General features: G+C 47.9%; 1 protein-coding gene across 1 annotated transcript; it reads right to left on the reverse strand.

The window, feature by feature from the left end:
- Positions 1 to 1096: 1096 nt before the first annotated feature.
- On the reverse strand, positions 1097 to 10699 carry UBIAD1 (UbiA prenyltransferase domain containing 1). Its single transcript, XM_032393698.1, has 2 exons — positions 9879 to 10699; positions 1097 to 3518 (listed from the first exon to the last, which is right to left on the reverse strand). Exons 1-2 carry the CDS (start codon positions 10402 to 10404, stop codon positions 3031 to 3033), a joined length of 1014 nt encoding a protein of 337 aa, XP_032249589.1. The 5' UTR covers positions 10405 to 10699; the 3' UTR covers positions 1097 to 3030.
- Between the last annotated feature and the right edge of the window lie 4852 nt (positions 10700 to 15551).

A 15551-nucleotide genomic window follows, 5' to 3' on the forward strand; every position in this document is an offset into this window, starting at 1 on the left:
GGCGCGCCCTCCAGGCCCACAGTACTCTTTAGCAAGGAGGATCTACCGTCAGAGGCATTTGAGCCCTTCTAGAGCAATATCTAAGAAACAAGAGTGGATTCCAGGGCTGAACCCCAGCATGAAGCAGATGGAAGCAACCTCACAGATAGTGAGCGAGCAAGAGCCCGGCCAACACGCCTAGCTCCTGCCCCCCAGAGACCCAGGAGGCCTAGGTGATCCCAGAGGGAAGGGGGTGGGCCTAACAAGTGACTGAGGCTAAATTTCCAGCTACCCCACTGGAGAGCAGAATAAGTCTGACTCACAGAAATAAAGGCACATGATACGGTCTCCCAGGGTCATTGAAAAAATTCATACCCGCCACATCTACGGCTGCCACGCCACGGAGCTCCCCCTTCTGATGTCATGCCGTTGACTTGGGGGACCCAAGTATATTTATATTTATCCATGCTAAATTTTTCCTCTGACTCATCAAAGCAGCCTTTTGATTTATGAGGATCCTAATGGTCAGCCATTTTATAAGCTCTTCCTCCAAGGTTTACAAAACCTGTGATTTGGGCTAATTCCAGTCGTTGACAACAGGTGTTGGACCCCGCCAGGCAAAGGGCGGAGGGCAGGCTCACACGGGCTGCTACAGGCCTCCTTGCCCATTGGCATGACACCCCGACCAGCCTGCTCTCTCCCACAGCTTGTTCCGTCTCCCGCAAATTCCTCCGGCTAAACTGGTATCCATTCTGCATATCTCTGCTTTGTTCCTAAGGACATATTGTCAAATGCCTCGCTGAAACCCAAACATACTCTTTCTACTACATGTTCTCCGTCCATCAGCACAGTGACCCTATCAAGAAAAAAGAAAAATGAAAGTAGCTAAGGACAGGGGGAGCGAGGTTAATCTGGCCTAGCTGGCTCTAAGCAGTCCCTCCGGTCTCTCCTAAAGGCTCATCAAGTCTGGTCAAACCCTCCCCAGATTCATCATCAAAGATCAGAGGACGCACCCCCACCCCCACCGAATGTCCCAGTGTTCCTGTGCTGGTCTCCTAAGGTTTACGATTCCAAGTTCACAGTAAGACAAGAAGGAGGAAAGCAAAGATGACTGATAAATATTGTTTTTATTAACAAGTCTAAAGAAGACCTTCACTGAATCAGGAGATGTAATACAAATTGTGGTGGCCTGCATATAAAACCTGGCACTAAATTTGGCCTTTTAGAAATATTTATATATAAAAATACGCATTAAAATCTGTACCACGATGCAGTGCAGAGGCCAACGGACACCTCCCGGCATGAGGGCTTACGAAGGCGGGTGTGGTCTGGGGATGCAGGGAGCTCCGGTCCTAGAGCTGCAGGAGGGAGCCCTGTGTGAGAACGGCCTGCTCTCAAGAGGAGCCACAAGAGCCTGGCTTTGAAGCACAATGCCCTGGGCCTGGTGTAAAACAAAAATGGTGCTGGGAAGAATGGCGGGATAGGAGGGCCGTCCTTCCTTCTCCTGTTACTGGGCTCTGACCACCATTCGAGGATTCTGGACCTCTGTAGACAAACCACCTTTAGCTTTGGAGGAATGCCTGCAATTTCCAAACATGTTTTTTCCAAGGAGACTGACCAATTCTAACTCCAAGGAGCCAAATCATAATTAACCTGATTTGAAGGGGTAAGAACTAGTTCTTGTCTCTTTCGGCGGCCAAGACCCTGAAACACCAATCAGAAAGGCTATAATCACAACAGAAAAGTATAATGATGATGGTCTCAATCTATTTCAGTCTTGGACCAAAGGCAGCTGAGCCACTCTCGCCCAGAAATTGTACTTTGCAGGCAGTGAAGTGAGAAGCAGCTACGATCAGCACTGGAATTCCCCCATTCTGGGAGCAAAAGATCTTTGCACAAGGCAACGGAAGCCTTTGGGAGAAGCAGGGTCAATACTGCACATCTGTCTTCAAAGAGGAAGACACAGTGCCTTCCCTGGCAGGGCCTGCCATTTTGGCTGAACAGGGTCAGGACTGTGTCTATCGGCTTATTCGTTCACGGATGAGCGGACGTCCCTGGTCTGCTCATCCTGTGGCTCTGTGGGAAATGACAACTGTCCCCAACTCAGCTGCTACACTGCTACCCAAATAGTCAGGCTCCGTGGCTGGGAGACACACAAATGGGAACCGGACAGAAGGTGGGCACAGGGAGGCAGGAGGAAAGGCGATGGGTCAGGGGAAGGAGCTTTAAGGAGTCCGAAATCCCTACGATTTCAGGGCTCTTAATAGTTACTGAAAGGGCTGGAGTCCTTCCTGCCATCCAGTAGATCCTGCAAAGGGAAAACAGCAGCGGTACCAGTTTCTAATCAAAAGCAGAGTGACTTTCTCAGCTGCCTCCAGGGTGGGGTTGCTCCCTTCCCCAGCCCTCAGCTTGGCTAGCTGGCTGCAGGTTGATCTGCCACTTCTCTGCTGGGGCAGTAAGTGAAAGGAGAGATGAAGGGTCAAAGTGTCCGAATCCCGACCTAGGCAAAAAGCCGGGAGCCACGGTAGGCTGTTAATGAGGGACTTTCTCTCTCAAGCAGTGTATTTCAGGCCCCAAGGGCTCAGGGTAAGAGACAGATGCGCCCCGGGTCACTGGGGCCTGGCACCGATCACGGGCACATCCTGCGAGACCAAGCTACCAGGATGACACCTCCGGTGGGTGAGCAGGGCAAGCGGGAGCCCAGTGACTACTGCGCTTCCAGGACAGGAGGCCAACCCAGCAGCTCCTTCACAGTCTTAGGGCCTTTTAATCTGCTTTAAAGTGACCTAACATCACCCCCTAGTGGAAATTATAAATAAAACAAGGACCACGCAGCCAGTTCACCCGCTACCAGTGGTTTCGAGATTCACCATAAAACGGAGTAATACAAAATGAAAACCTTATCTTTAGAAAGATAATAATAAAAAAAGGTGGGAGTTCAGAAGCCAACCTCAGCCCCCTCGCTGCTAAGTCACCCTCCCTCCTCGGATTCTCTGCCTTCAACAGACACATTCCAATACTGGGAACGGGGAGGGGGAGCTCCGGGTCCCCTTACAGTTTGGGCAGACTGCCCGCTGGGGCCAGAATGATGCCAAAGACATAGAAGAGCCCTAGCAAGAGGTTGAGTTTGGCAGTCCTCTGGGGCAGTTTGTTGAAAGTCTGGCTTCGGAACTGTCTCTCCAGGGAGAAGGCCATGGGGATGGTGAGGAGGGGGAGGGCCAGACTGATGCTGCAGTGTGTGGCCAGGATGCTGAAGATCAGGTAGGGCAGGAAGAGCAGCGTGTTGTAGAGCATGTAGGAGAGGGTAGGGCCGATGAGGATGGCGAGCGTGACGATGCCGGCCTCCCTGTCGGACTCCATGTCCCTGGTGTTGTTGGAATGGAGAATGGCCTCGGTGCTGAGGGCGAGGGGGATGGCGTAGACCAGTGGGAAGACCGCCAGGGACCCCACCTGGACGGCATAGGCGAACATCACAGCCAGCGGGCCAAAAGTGATGAGGATGACGAGGTCTCCCAGAGCCACATACTTGAATCCAATTCCTACGGCCAGAAAACCCAGAGAGTTGGTGTGAGATCAAGGGCTGGAAATTGAGGGGCTGTTCATCGTCCAAAGGCAGGCTACTCCTGGCTGGGAGCGGTGAGTTCTCGGATGGTGAGAACGGCCAGTTAGTGAGCTCCCTGCCCCACCCCTCCGAGCAAACCTGATTTTGTCTCCGATGACACAGAGGGGCAGAGAACACTCATCTTTTAGCACCCAGTTAGGCTTCAGAGTCAAGTTTTCCTTCCTACTGTCCCCAGCAAAGTCCTGCAACAAAGAGCAGTGGGTTCCCACTACACACACTATTTAACCAGAGAGCCCGTGAAGGCTCTAAAAGGTCTTACAATCTGGGTCTTTGGCTTCTTTCTCCCTTCACCGACCCCTGCAAGACATGGCTTCTGTCGGTCAGTCCCTCACAGAATACCCATCCCAGTCTCTTTGCTGCCTCCTTCTTCCACAACCTCTGGGGGGATCTGGTTTTGAAAACCCCCAGGGCATCTCAGTGAAATTTCAGGATACCCACTCTACATAAAGAAACTTCCACTCACGTGATAAATAAAACAGCTAAGACGACAAAGTTACAGTGCTGCTTCCCCTCTCTGGTTCCCCTGAAGTTACAACTAAATCACCCCAAACTCCTCTTCCTATACTGCCAACCCACTTCAAATCCTGTCTAAACCACTTCATTCAAACCTGCCCAGTTCTCTCCAGCGATGCCACACTCCATCGGATCTCACTCCATCCCCAAATCTGAGTCATGGTCACCCTATGCGGGGAACACTGTGACGCCCATTCTCAGGACCTCTCCTCCCCCTCCCTCCCTCCCTCCCCTTATCTCCATGGGCAGCCAGAGGGGTCCTTTGGAAATGCTCACCGGACCGTGCCCCTCCCCCAACATACACCGGAAAACCCTTTGCACAGGTTGTCCTCAGATCTTTCACCAGCTCACCTCTGGGCCTGCCCTGCCTCCTCCCTCCAGCCTCGCCTTGAGCTCCCCGCTCCTCCACTCATATTTCCGTAGGTTCCTCGGGGCCTTCAGACACCCCACCCGGCCCTTGCCAGCCTAACTCCTATTCACCCTTCAAAACGTTAAAGACCATTCCTCCAGGCAGCCTTCCCTCATCCCCTAGGCCACATCCGGTCCCCTGCAATACATATGCTCCCAGGGCACCCAGATTTCCAGCTTTGTAAAATCCATCATGCTTCTAATTACTCCATCACCGTCCTTCTCTCAAACCGTAAGTTCTATGAGGGCAGGGCCTTGGGTCTGGTTTGTTCACAGCTCGCTCCCCAACGCGAGGCACAAAGGCTGAACGGAACACAGAGCTACAGTAACAAGCACCCGGAGTCTGGGGCCGAGGTGAAGAAAAATGTCCGGCTCAGAGTGAGGCAGTTTGCAGCAGCTGAGAGGTGGGCCCCACACAGACTGCTACAGAGGCCTGCGAAACCTCCCGGTCTAACCGCGCTTCCAACTCGCGGCCTCAGGATCCGGAGATAAAGGAAAGTACCGGGTCATCAACTGCACTTTAACCAGCCTAAAACGGTAAGGGACCATGGTCTGCAGAGGATCTAAAGCCAGGGCAGCTAAAGAACAGGATTGGGCTCAAGATTCCCTTCACACTGGGAGCTGGGGTTCCGGGTTGTTGTTTCTTTTCCATCTTTATTGAAAGATAACGGACACGTGACACTTGGTACATTCATATCCTGCAAGATGATTACCACCAGAGCATTAGCTAACATCTCCATTTAGTCGGGGTGCTTTGGTGGCTAAGTGACCACCCTTGGTTCTTTAGAATGAAGCGTCCCCAGGAAAGGGTCACAGCCATGGTGCCCGGCAGCCACCAACATGCAGCGAACTCATTCTGCACTCCCCAAGCAGTGCTGTGACAAATTATTTGGTTGTCTGAGGACATGCCCTCCAGGAGGAAGCTCTCTCAAGCAGAGCATTGGCTCCCGTTACAAATTAGTAAATCGATGTCTCTTGCAGTAACTCACGCATTGAGGGAACAACCCCCATCCAGGGAAGGTGCCAGGTGGGAATACTCCCAACAGGGACCCGGCAAGTTTCTCCCCCAGCTGCCCCCTCCTCTTTTGCTGACATTCCCAGTTCTCTAAGCAGACATGAGAGCTGTCACTATGGAAGAAAACACGAGAGCTCTCTCGCCGTGACATCCGGCTAGATTACCCATCTGGCTGGATCTCCTTAGGTCACCTGGCAAGAAACGATGTGAACCAAGCTGAACAGAAACCTGTACCTGCAAGGATACACCCCCACCTTGAACAGGTTCTACACAGAAACCAACCACAAGCCCACTCCGCAGCTGAGAGCGGTCTGGTAACCTTCTGGAGGTTCTCTGACACAAGAAAATGATAGAGCCCTCGGGGAGAAAGCCGCTTCCGGAGTCTGGCCCACGGCTCACGGGCTCCACCTGCTCCAGAATGTGGCCCACCTCTCCTTTTGGGCATTCCCACCCCTCCCAACACCACTCTCCAAAGGAGCCAACACGGTGAAGGACTGGGTGAGCTCTCCGCACAGTGGCCAGCATGAATTCATTAAAACATAAATCAGAATGTTGGCAAGGCCACAGAGTAACTGGAACTCTTACACATTGCCAATGGGGAAGATAAGACTAGTACAACCACTTTAGAAAACACGTTGGCAGCTTCCCATCAAGTTAAACATTCATCTACCCTCTGACCCAGAGATTCCCCTCCCAGGCATTTACCCCACAACAATGAAAACAATATCCACAGAAAGACTTCAACGTGAGTGCTCAGGCATAATAGCCAAAATACAGAAACAATCCAAATGTCGCTGGACAGGAGAAAGGATAAACAAACCGTGGTTGTGTCCGCACAATGGATACTACTCACTACTGATGCCCATCACAACATGATGAAATCTCAAAACTACCATGCTGAGCACAAGAATTCATACAGAACGATTCCATTTACATAACGTTCTAGACCAGGCCAAACAATCTCTGTGAAAGAAAGCGAACAGTGGTGGCCTCTGGATAGGGATGGGGAGAGTGGGAATTGACAGGGAAGAAAGCTTTTGAGGGTGATGGAAATGTTCTGTATCAGGACAGGGTGTGGGTTATACAACTGTAAGCATTTGTCGAAATTCATCAAACTATAACACTTAAGATCTGTGCATTTCACAGTAAGTCAATTATATCAATAAAGGTCAATATTTAAAAAAAAAAACTATAAATCAGATTATGTCATGACTCTGCTCATTGCGTTTCAGTGTCTCCCCATTTGTTCATTCAATGAATATTAAGTACTAACAACATGCCAGGCGGTGTTCTGGGCACCATGGGTTCAGCAAAGAACAAAGACCCAAATCCCTAATCCCAGGGAGCTTACAGTCTAAGGGGGAAGACAATTAACAAAGTCAGTACTTTAGATAGTGTGTTAGAAGTAGTATGTGCTATGAAGGAAAATAAAGCAGAAGAAAGCAATAGGGAAGGCATTGTGGGGGAAAACACAGTGTGTGTGTGTGTGTGTGTGTGTGTACACACTTTTATTTTCAGTTGCTGCAAAAAAACTCTATTGTTTTATAATTTTAAATAGGGTGGAAAGCAAGGCCTCACAAAACAGCTGACAAGTGAGCAAATGGGTAGAGGTTAGAAAGTGAATCAGGCAGACAGAAGGAGGAAGGGCATTCCAAGCCAAAGAAAAGCATCTACAAAGGACCTGAGGCAGCAGCATGCCCTGACTGTACCAGAAACAGTCAGGAGGGCAGTGTGGCTGGAGCACAGTGAGCAGGAGGAAAGAAGGCGGCAACAGAGCTGGGAGGAAGGGGGAAGGGAGAGGGTGAGCCGATAATGCCCCATCGTGGGGGTCACTGTGAAGACCCTGGCCTTTCCTCTGAACAAGATGGGAGCCACTGGAGAACTGTGAGCAGAGGACTGATGTAGCTGCCTTACGTTTGAACAGGACTACTCAGGCTGCTCATTTGGAAGCACCCTGAAAGGGACATGGGTGGATGCAGAGAGATCAGTAAAGAACCTGCAACCATAACTGAGGAGATGATAGTGGGGGTGGGAGGTGGCAGGACATGGTCAGATCCCAAATGCATTTTGAAAGTAGAGTCAACAGGATTTGCTGATGGACTGGATGGGAGGAGGAGAGTCAAGGATGATGCCCATGACTTTTAGCCTGAAGAACTAGAAGGAGGAAGTTGCTGTGGAATGAGATGGGGGAAGCTGGGGGTAGGGCAGGTTTCTTAGGGGAGATCAGGACTTTGGCTTTGGACACATTGGCTTGAGATGCCCGTGAGGCCTTTAGGAGAAGCTAGTAAGGAAGAAGTCAGACGAGTCTGAGTTGAGTGCAGAGATCTGGGCCAGAGCTATACATTTGATAGTCACGAGGTTAACAGATGGCATATGAAGCCACGAGATGGGCTAAAATCACCCAGGAAGTAGACAGAATTAGAGGAAAGGGGTCCAAGGACTGAGGCTGAAGGCTGGGAGCTGGAGGCCCTGTGGGACCAGCACAATCCAGCCCTGGCCAGCCTCCCCAACAGTATTTCCTTGTCCCTCTCGATCATATTGGCCTTTCATAAATCCTAGAATATGCCAAGCTCTCGCCCACTCCAGGGCATTTGCATGCACTGTTCCTCCAGCCCTGAAGGACTCGGCACGCGAATCAGACCCATTTCTGCCCCGTCACTTGCTCCTTATCCTTCACGTATGAGTCACCTTCACAGAGAGGGCCTCATCCTTCTGCTGCTGCCCCATGCACTCTACTGATTTCCTTTACTGAGCTTTCACAGAGGGCTCCTCCATCACACTCTCTTCGCCTGTTCCTTCTTTTCTCCCCCTCTTAATGTTGGGGTGCCCCAGGGCTCACTCCTGGTCCCCTTGTGTCTCTATCACCACTCCCTCCTCTGGTGATCTCACCCAGTCACACAACTTGATCTAGGTGCCAGAGACCCCCAGATAGCTCCAGCTCAGGCCTCTCCCTGGAACTCAGATGCTTAGGTCCAGACATCCACTTGGAGATCTAATACATCAAGATGTCCAAAGTCAATCTCCCAATTTTCTCCCCCAAACCCTACCTTCGACCTTCTCCATCTCACTTGACACCAACTCTATCATTCCAGGTGCTCAGGCCAAAGCTTTTGAGTTACACTGAATTCCTGTTTCTCTCCTGCCTCACATCCCGTCCAGCAGCAAACAGTGTCTACCTTCAAAATATATTCAGAATCTGACGGCCTCTTCCCTTCTCTACCACTACCACCCTGATCCAGCCCGCCAAACCTCTCTTGCCTGGATTGTTCAACAGCCTCCTCGTCTCCCTGCTTCAGTCCTTGCCCACTCACCTTTACCCATTCTCAATACCGCAGCCAGACTGATTCCTTGAAAATCTTAAAGCCCACATAATCTTTGTGCTTCTCTGCCCTCCCCACACATACTTCCCTTGCTTTACCTCCTTGTATTTACTCTCTCCCTCACTCACACATAATGGACTCATGCTGTTCCTCAAACTTTTGAAGGACACTCCTGCCTTAAGGCCTTTGGCAACTGCCATTCTGAGATTTCAAACACTCTTTCTCTAGATACGTGCTTAGCCAACTTTCTTCTATCTTTGCTCACATTACCTTTTTGAGGAGGTCTACCCTGATCAAACTATTTCAAACAGCTATGTCCTCCTTCCTTGCTCTACTTATTTTTTGCCCTATAGCACTAATCATGTTTTTATATACTATAATCAGGGTCCTAACTCATCCAGGCTTACCAGGAACTCCCCTGATTTCCACACCAAAAGTCCAGCATCCTGGGAACCGTCTTAAGTCCTGAGCAAACCAGGACGTTGGTCATCCTGAATAGAATTTATATTATTTTTACTTTCTCTCTCTCCTCAAGATCTATAAAATAACTTCCACAAGAGCCCTTGCTCAGGAACTGTGACTGCTGGGTTCACATAGAACAGTGCCTGGCACGTAACAGATGCTCAGTAAGTAGGACTTGACCACGTGCCCATCACTACCTTAATAAGCTGTGGCAAGGAATCACACAGCAAACTAGCTGAAAGTAATTAGCTGTATAACGTTGAGCTCTTCAAATTTAATTCCACTAAAATTTGAAATGGTGGCGTTTTAAGATACAACCAATGAAAAGAAACTAGATGGAAAAATTTCCATATCTGTGATTCCTAACATCCATAAACCAAGCCAGGATCTTCTCAACTCACTACTGTTCTCAAAAAATCCACATGACCCACACATTATAGATTTCACGTAAATGGCCTAACTCAGAAAAGAACCTTTGACACCTCTTCTCCAGCCCTGTAACTCCTATGCGAAGCAGGAGTGTCTAGTACATGCAGCCAGAAAACAGGCCAACTCTTACCTCCTGTGTAGAGAAAGGAGCCAGACAGGCCTCCAAAGTAGATGAGAGCCAAGTGCTCCAGTTTCAGAGGAGACAGGTAGTAGAGACAAGCGGCACAGACACAGCCCAAAGTGTAGAGGAAGACTCCAAACCGAACAACATCCTGGGGCTCCAAGATTCGGTCCACCAGGGTCCTGTCATCACTCTTTTTGTGGTCAATGCCCTTGGAAAAGTCATAGTAAGTGTTGACCAAATTGCCAGCCCCGTGCACGGCCAGGACAGCCACAGCACAACCCACCAGCAGCCTGGGATCCAGGACGCCCTGGGATCTGTAGGCCAGGGCACTGCCCAGGGCCACCGGGGTGAGTGAAGCACTGAAGCTCCAGGGCCGTAGGGCCAGCACGTAAGAGGCGCACTTCTGCCTCCAGGAGCGTTGGAGAAGCCCGTCCAGCTCCGGACAGTCGTTCCCCAGCAGGTCCCTGTCCCCGGCCTTGGCCGTCTCTCCCGCCTGTATGTTAATCTCCCCCAGGACCTGTGAGGCCGCCATGGAAGCTACACGTGGCTGAAGTCAAAGTTAATAGTGAACACCCACGGATCAGCCACGGGGTGCGGGGCGGGGCGGCCAGACCTGACCTTCCTTCGGTTCCGCCCCGGGGCAGGGCTGGGGAGGCGGCGGGCCCCGGGGTTAGCACCGAGCGGACCTGGCAGCCCACGAGGCCCAGCGGCACCGCCCAGACCTCCTGTCACCCGGGCGAAGCCTGTCTCTGGACCTTAAGCCCGGGCTAGAGCCCAAGGCCAAGCTGCGGCCGCCCGCCCCAAAGTACCGGGGCCGCCATCTTGTGCGCCCGCCTCCAGAGGCCCGTCGGGAAACAGGGGCTGACAACGCGGGCCGGGCCGGAGCGGGGGCGGGGCCCTGGAGCTGGGCTGGGGGCGGGGCCGACGGAGACCCGGAGCTGGGGGCGGGGCCGGCGGAGACCCGGCGCGGTCCAGCCCTTCTCTCGCCCAGGATCCGAGTCCCGCAGCTGCCCCCGGACCCGCAGCCTCAGTATCACAAGGACGACCCCGATTGCGTGTCGCTTTACGAATTACCTGGAGCTTCAATTCACCAAAATAGGACTCATTCATTTTTTTCATTCAACAAGCATTTACTGAGCACTTACTATATTGTAGGCAGCAGTGAACAAAATGGACAAAAATCCGGGAGCACACTGAGGGCGATGAGAAAGATATGATTACCTCCCACTTTTTAAATGGGAAACGAAACTCTGAAATGGGAAATGATGTCCAAGAAATTATTAGCTCTAGTAATAATCACAACGGCAATAATTCTTCCGTTTTATTGTGCAGTTACCATTTGCAATATACTGGCCTGCCTTCGTCTCTATCCATATTCTAGGGTACTCACTGACTCACGCAAATAACCACCCTCCTCCCCACTCTACCACGTGGCCAGCTCTGTGTCTTCATTGCCTGCTTTCTGGAAGCTTATGATCCATATCGGTAGTTTGTCCCGGCTGGAAGGAGCCAATTGTCCAATTTTTAGGAATTTTCTGAACTGGTCATTAAGCCCAGCCATTATTAAAAATTAAACAAACTTATGAGATAAATTATATTAAAAACAAAGGTAACAAAACTCATTACTTCCTAATTATTTCTTTTTTTTTTTTTAAAGATTTTATTCATTTATTCATGAGAGACAGAGGCAGAGGGAGAAGCAGGCTCCCCGCGGAGCAGGGAGCCTGATGCAGAACTCGATCCCAGGACCCTGGGATCATGACCTGAACTGAAGGCAATAGCTTAACCGACCAAGCCACCCAGGCGTCCCTCATTATTTCCTAATTATTTCACTCCATTTTACCATTTATGTTCTTCAGATTGTTTATGTCTGCTGTATCTATATTTGTGGAAATATGATATGCTCATCTCTTCCCAGCTTTTCATTCGGTGACCCATTGGTAGCTTGGAATCTGCCATAGTGGGAGTATTTATACCACACAGATCAGCAGATGCTTGATAATTGTTTTCTGATCATCTGGATTTAAGAAGTGACAGAGATAAGTTAATGCAGATTAAACTTAAAAGTGTGTCAACTCTGTAGCCATTATGTTGTGAATGGCCGCGGAATATAAAAGAAAATATCAACCAACATTCATATCAGAACTACACTCATTGGTCAGTTGCAACCTAGAGAGGCCATACAATATCCCCCCCAAAAAAGCATACTGTTAGAATCGATTTACCATATGGAATTTGCCATAAAAAGCATTGTGCATTTTATTATTATCTATAAGTTATATGCTATACCTCCTTTACATGGTGAAAGTTATAATACACATATATGTACATGGGACAGACTACATAATTTTGGTGCCCAGTGCAAATTAAAATGTGCAGACCCTGTTCAAAAATAATTAAGAATTTCAAGACAGAGAAGTATGACCTCTCACAGCCATGAAGCCAACCCTGTACATACATACATGCCCCCTCCCTTATTGACTAGCTGGTTGTTAAACATTTACAACTCTACCACCCAGCACATACTTGCAAAGCTGGCCAAACCCAAGTGTCCTATGCTACCAAACTGGACAAGAGGAAGAAGCAGATATTTCAAAATCCTGGCTCTATTACTTACCAATTCTATGACCCAATCCCTCTCCATGTCCGTTCACTCAGGTATCAAGTGGGAACAATACAACCTCTCTCATAGAAATGTTCAGGAATAAGTGATAGCATTTATCCACTGCTCACATGTGTCATAGAGTGTTTCAGGTACTTTATGTGTATTAGCATTTAACCCCAGTACACTGCCTATAGAGGTAAGTACATTATAATCCTTTCAGTTTTATGATAAAGAAATAGGTACAAAGAGATTAAGCACCTGGTCGTATAGCTAGTAAGTGTTGGAGCAAAGTTTCAGATTCAGTTAGACTCCAGTTTGCTTTTAACCACTACTTTATAATGTCCAGCAAAATGCCTGATATTGTAATGCTCAATAAATATTAGCTTTTATTTAACATAAGAAAGTACTTTGTAAATTGAAAAGAGACCTACAAATGCATTGATTACTATTGCTATAAAAACATCTTTGATTGTTAATTAGAAAACAGGGCCTGGGACGCCTGGGGAGCTCAGTCCATTAAGCGTCTGCCTTTGGCTCAGGTCATGATCCCAGAGTCCTGGAACTGAGTCCAGCATCAGCTCCCTGCTCCACAGGGAGCCTGCTTCTCTGTCTTCCTCTGCCTGCCGCTCCACCTGCTTGTGCATCCTCTCTCTCTGTGTCAAATAAATAAATAAAATCTTTAAAAAAGAAAAAAAGAAAGAAAGAAAACAGGGCCTTATATTTTAAGGTGGCAAAAATATCATATATTGCTTGTGGAAATGAAAATTAGTACCTCCCTTATAGAGATCAAGTTGACGTTGTCCATCAACTACACATGCATTTACCCTGACCTTGTAATTCCATTTCTGGGTGTTTATTTGGTATAGCTGCCAGGGGAAAAAATTACATAAGTACAAAGGCATTCATTGCTGCTGCATCATTAATAATAGCAAGAATTTGGAAACAACACAAGTGTCCATCAACAGAGGACTGGAAAAATAAATTATGGTACATCCATGTGAAGGGATTCTATGTAGCTATAACAACAAAAGAACAAGCTAGCTTTCTATATATTAAGAAAGATCTCCAAGATCTACTAAAAATTTTTTTAAAATATTTTATTTATTCATTTTAGAGAGAGTGTGTGAGTGAGGTGGGGGAGGAGTAGAGGTAGAGGGACAAGCAGACTCCATGCTGAGCACTGAGCCCTGCTCAGGGCTTGAACCCACGACCCCAAGACCATGACCCAAGCTGAAATCAAGAGTTGGACGCTCAACCAACTGAGCCACCCAGGTACCCCAAGATCTACCAAAATTTCTTAAAGTCCAGAACAGTATAGGTAGTAACAAAAGGGGAAAATAAGAATATGCACTTATACTTGCTTATATTTACATAAAGAAACTCTAGGGATACATAAGAACTAAGAAAATAGTGAAAGGGCAGGAGTGGAGCGAGACCTTTCATGATAAATATAATTTTTATTTATTTTGGGATTTGAACAGTGAATATATTATATATTTTTAAATGTTTGATGATTAAATATAGAGATGTTGAACACAAGTGGAAAATGTGAAATTCAGAGGGACAATTATTTCAGAGTAGAAGCAATGTAATGAAAAGATTCTAAACCTAAAGTAGTAACCATAAATTAAATCAAAAAAAGAATCTGCCAAAGTGTTTTGTTAGCCACAGAATATTGCCAAACCTCTTTAATTTGGCAGTTTAGAACTTCTGGAAATTTACATCTCTTCAATAGATACTTCTTTGTATTATACAAGTAATTGGTGGTAATGTATAAGAAGTATGCGTTTTCCTTTTTTTTTCTTTTAAAGATTTTTATTTATTTATTTGTCAAGAGAGAGAGAGAGAGAGCAAGTGCACAAGCAGAGGGAGAAGCACGCTCCCCACTGAGCTAGGAGCCCCATGCGGGACTCTATCCTAGAACCCTGGGATCATGACCTGAGCCAAAGGCAGACGCTTAACCGCCTGAGCCACTCAGGGGTCCCAGAAGTATGCCTTTTCCATATTCTATTACATCTTAGTTGTATATTCCCCCCCTGTGAATATAGACACCTAAGAAATATATTAAATGTTTTATAAAGGGGTATATTATACTTATATTGTTGTATAACTTGTATTTTTTTAACAAATTGTGAACCTTTTTCCTTCTTAGCAAATATTAATCTATATTACCATTATTAATGGCTCCATACATTTTCCTTAATATGAATGCATCATATTTTATTTAATCAGACCCCTGTTGTAAGAAATTGAGGAATTTTTGATTATATAACCGTGACAAAAAAAATTGAGATGTAGTCAAATTCCATTTTTGCTATTGATTGTTTGAAAGAATGTTTTTATTTTATTTATTTATTTTTAAAGTAAGTTCTACAGGTTCTACGCCCAGCCTGGGGCTTGAACTCACCACCAAAGATCAAGAGTCCCATGCTCCACCAACTGAGCCATCCATCTGCCCCTGGAAGGATGATTTTAAATGATGTTATTTGGAAATTATTTATTTAGGAGTAGGTCATTTAGTTAAAACTGGGTTATGGTCTCCCGCGAAAGATCTCGTGAACTAGATAATTTTGGAAAACTGGGAAAGTCTAACTAAAAACACGTTAAAATGCATATTGCATTTAACAAAAGAGGAATCAAGGGTGCATAAATAGCGCCAGTCCGAAAGTTCTAGGTCTGCGCTCTAGTAATCACAGGGCACTGACGTCGCTCACGCTCCGGTTAAAGCGGGCGGGACGCACAGCCTCCGAGTCCCATGCCGCGGTACCCACACGGCAAACTCCACCCCGCCACAGTGTAGATGCAGAGAGGAATAATAGTAGCGATGCACCGGATGTGCGCGTGGAAGTGACTGAAATCAACTCAGGACCCATTGGTTCTCCCGAATTGACGTAAGCCTCCTTTCGCCTGCCACTGGCCGCGTGGTTTGTCTATTTGAACAGTCCCCGCCCCCTAGAGAAGCCGGGTCCCTAAGCCTCGCTTCTCCTTCATTTCTATTGGTCTGTGTTCCAGTCCATCTTCTTCTTGCGCCTGCCGATTGGTCCTCAGGGCTGGGAGCCCGCCCTCCCGCCCGC

Source organism: Phoca vitulina, unplaced genomic scaffold (genome assembly GCF_004348235.1).
Source record: "Phoca vitulina isolate PV1807 unplaced genomic scaffold, GSC_HSeal_1.0 scaffold2, whole genome shotgun sequence".
NCBI lineage: Eukaryota > Metazoa > Chordata > Mammalia > Carnivora > Phocidae > Phoca > Phoca vitulina.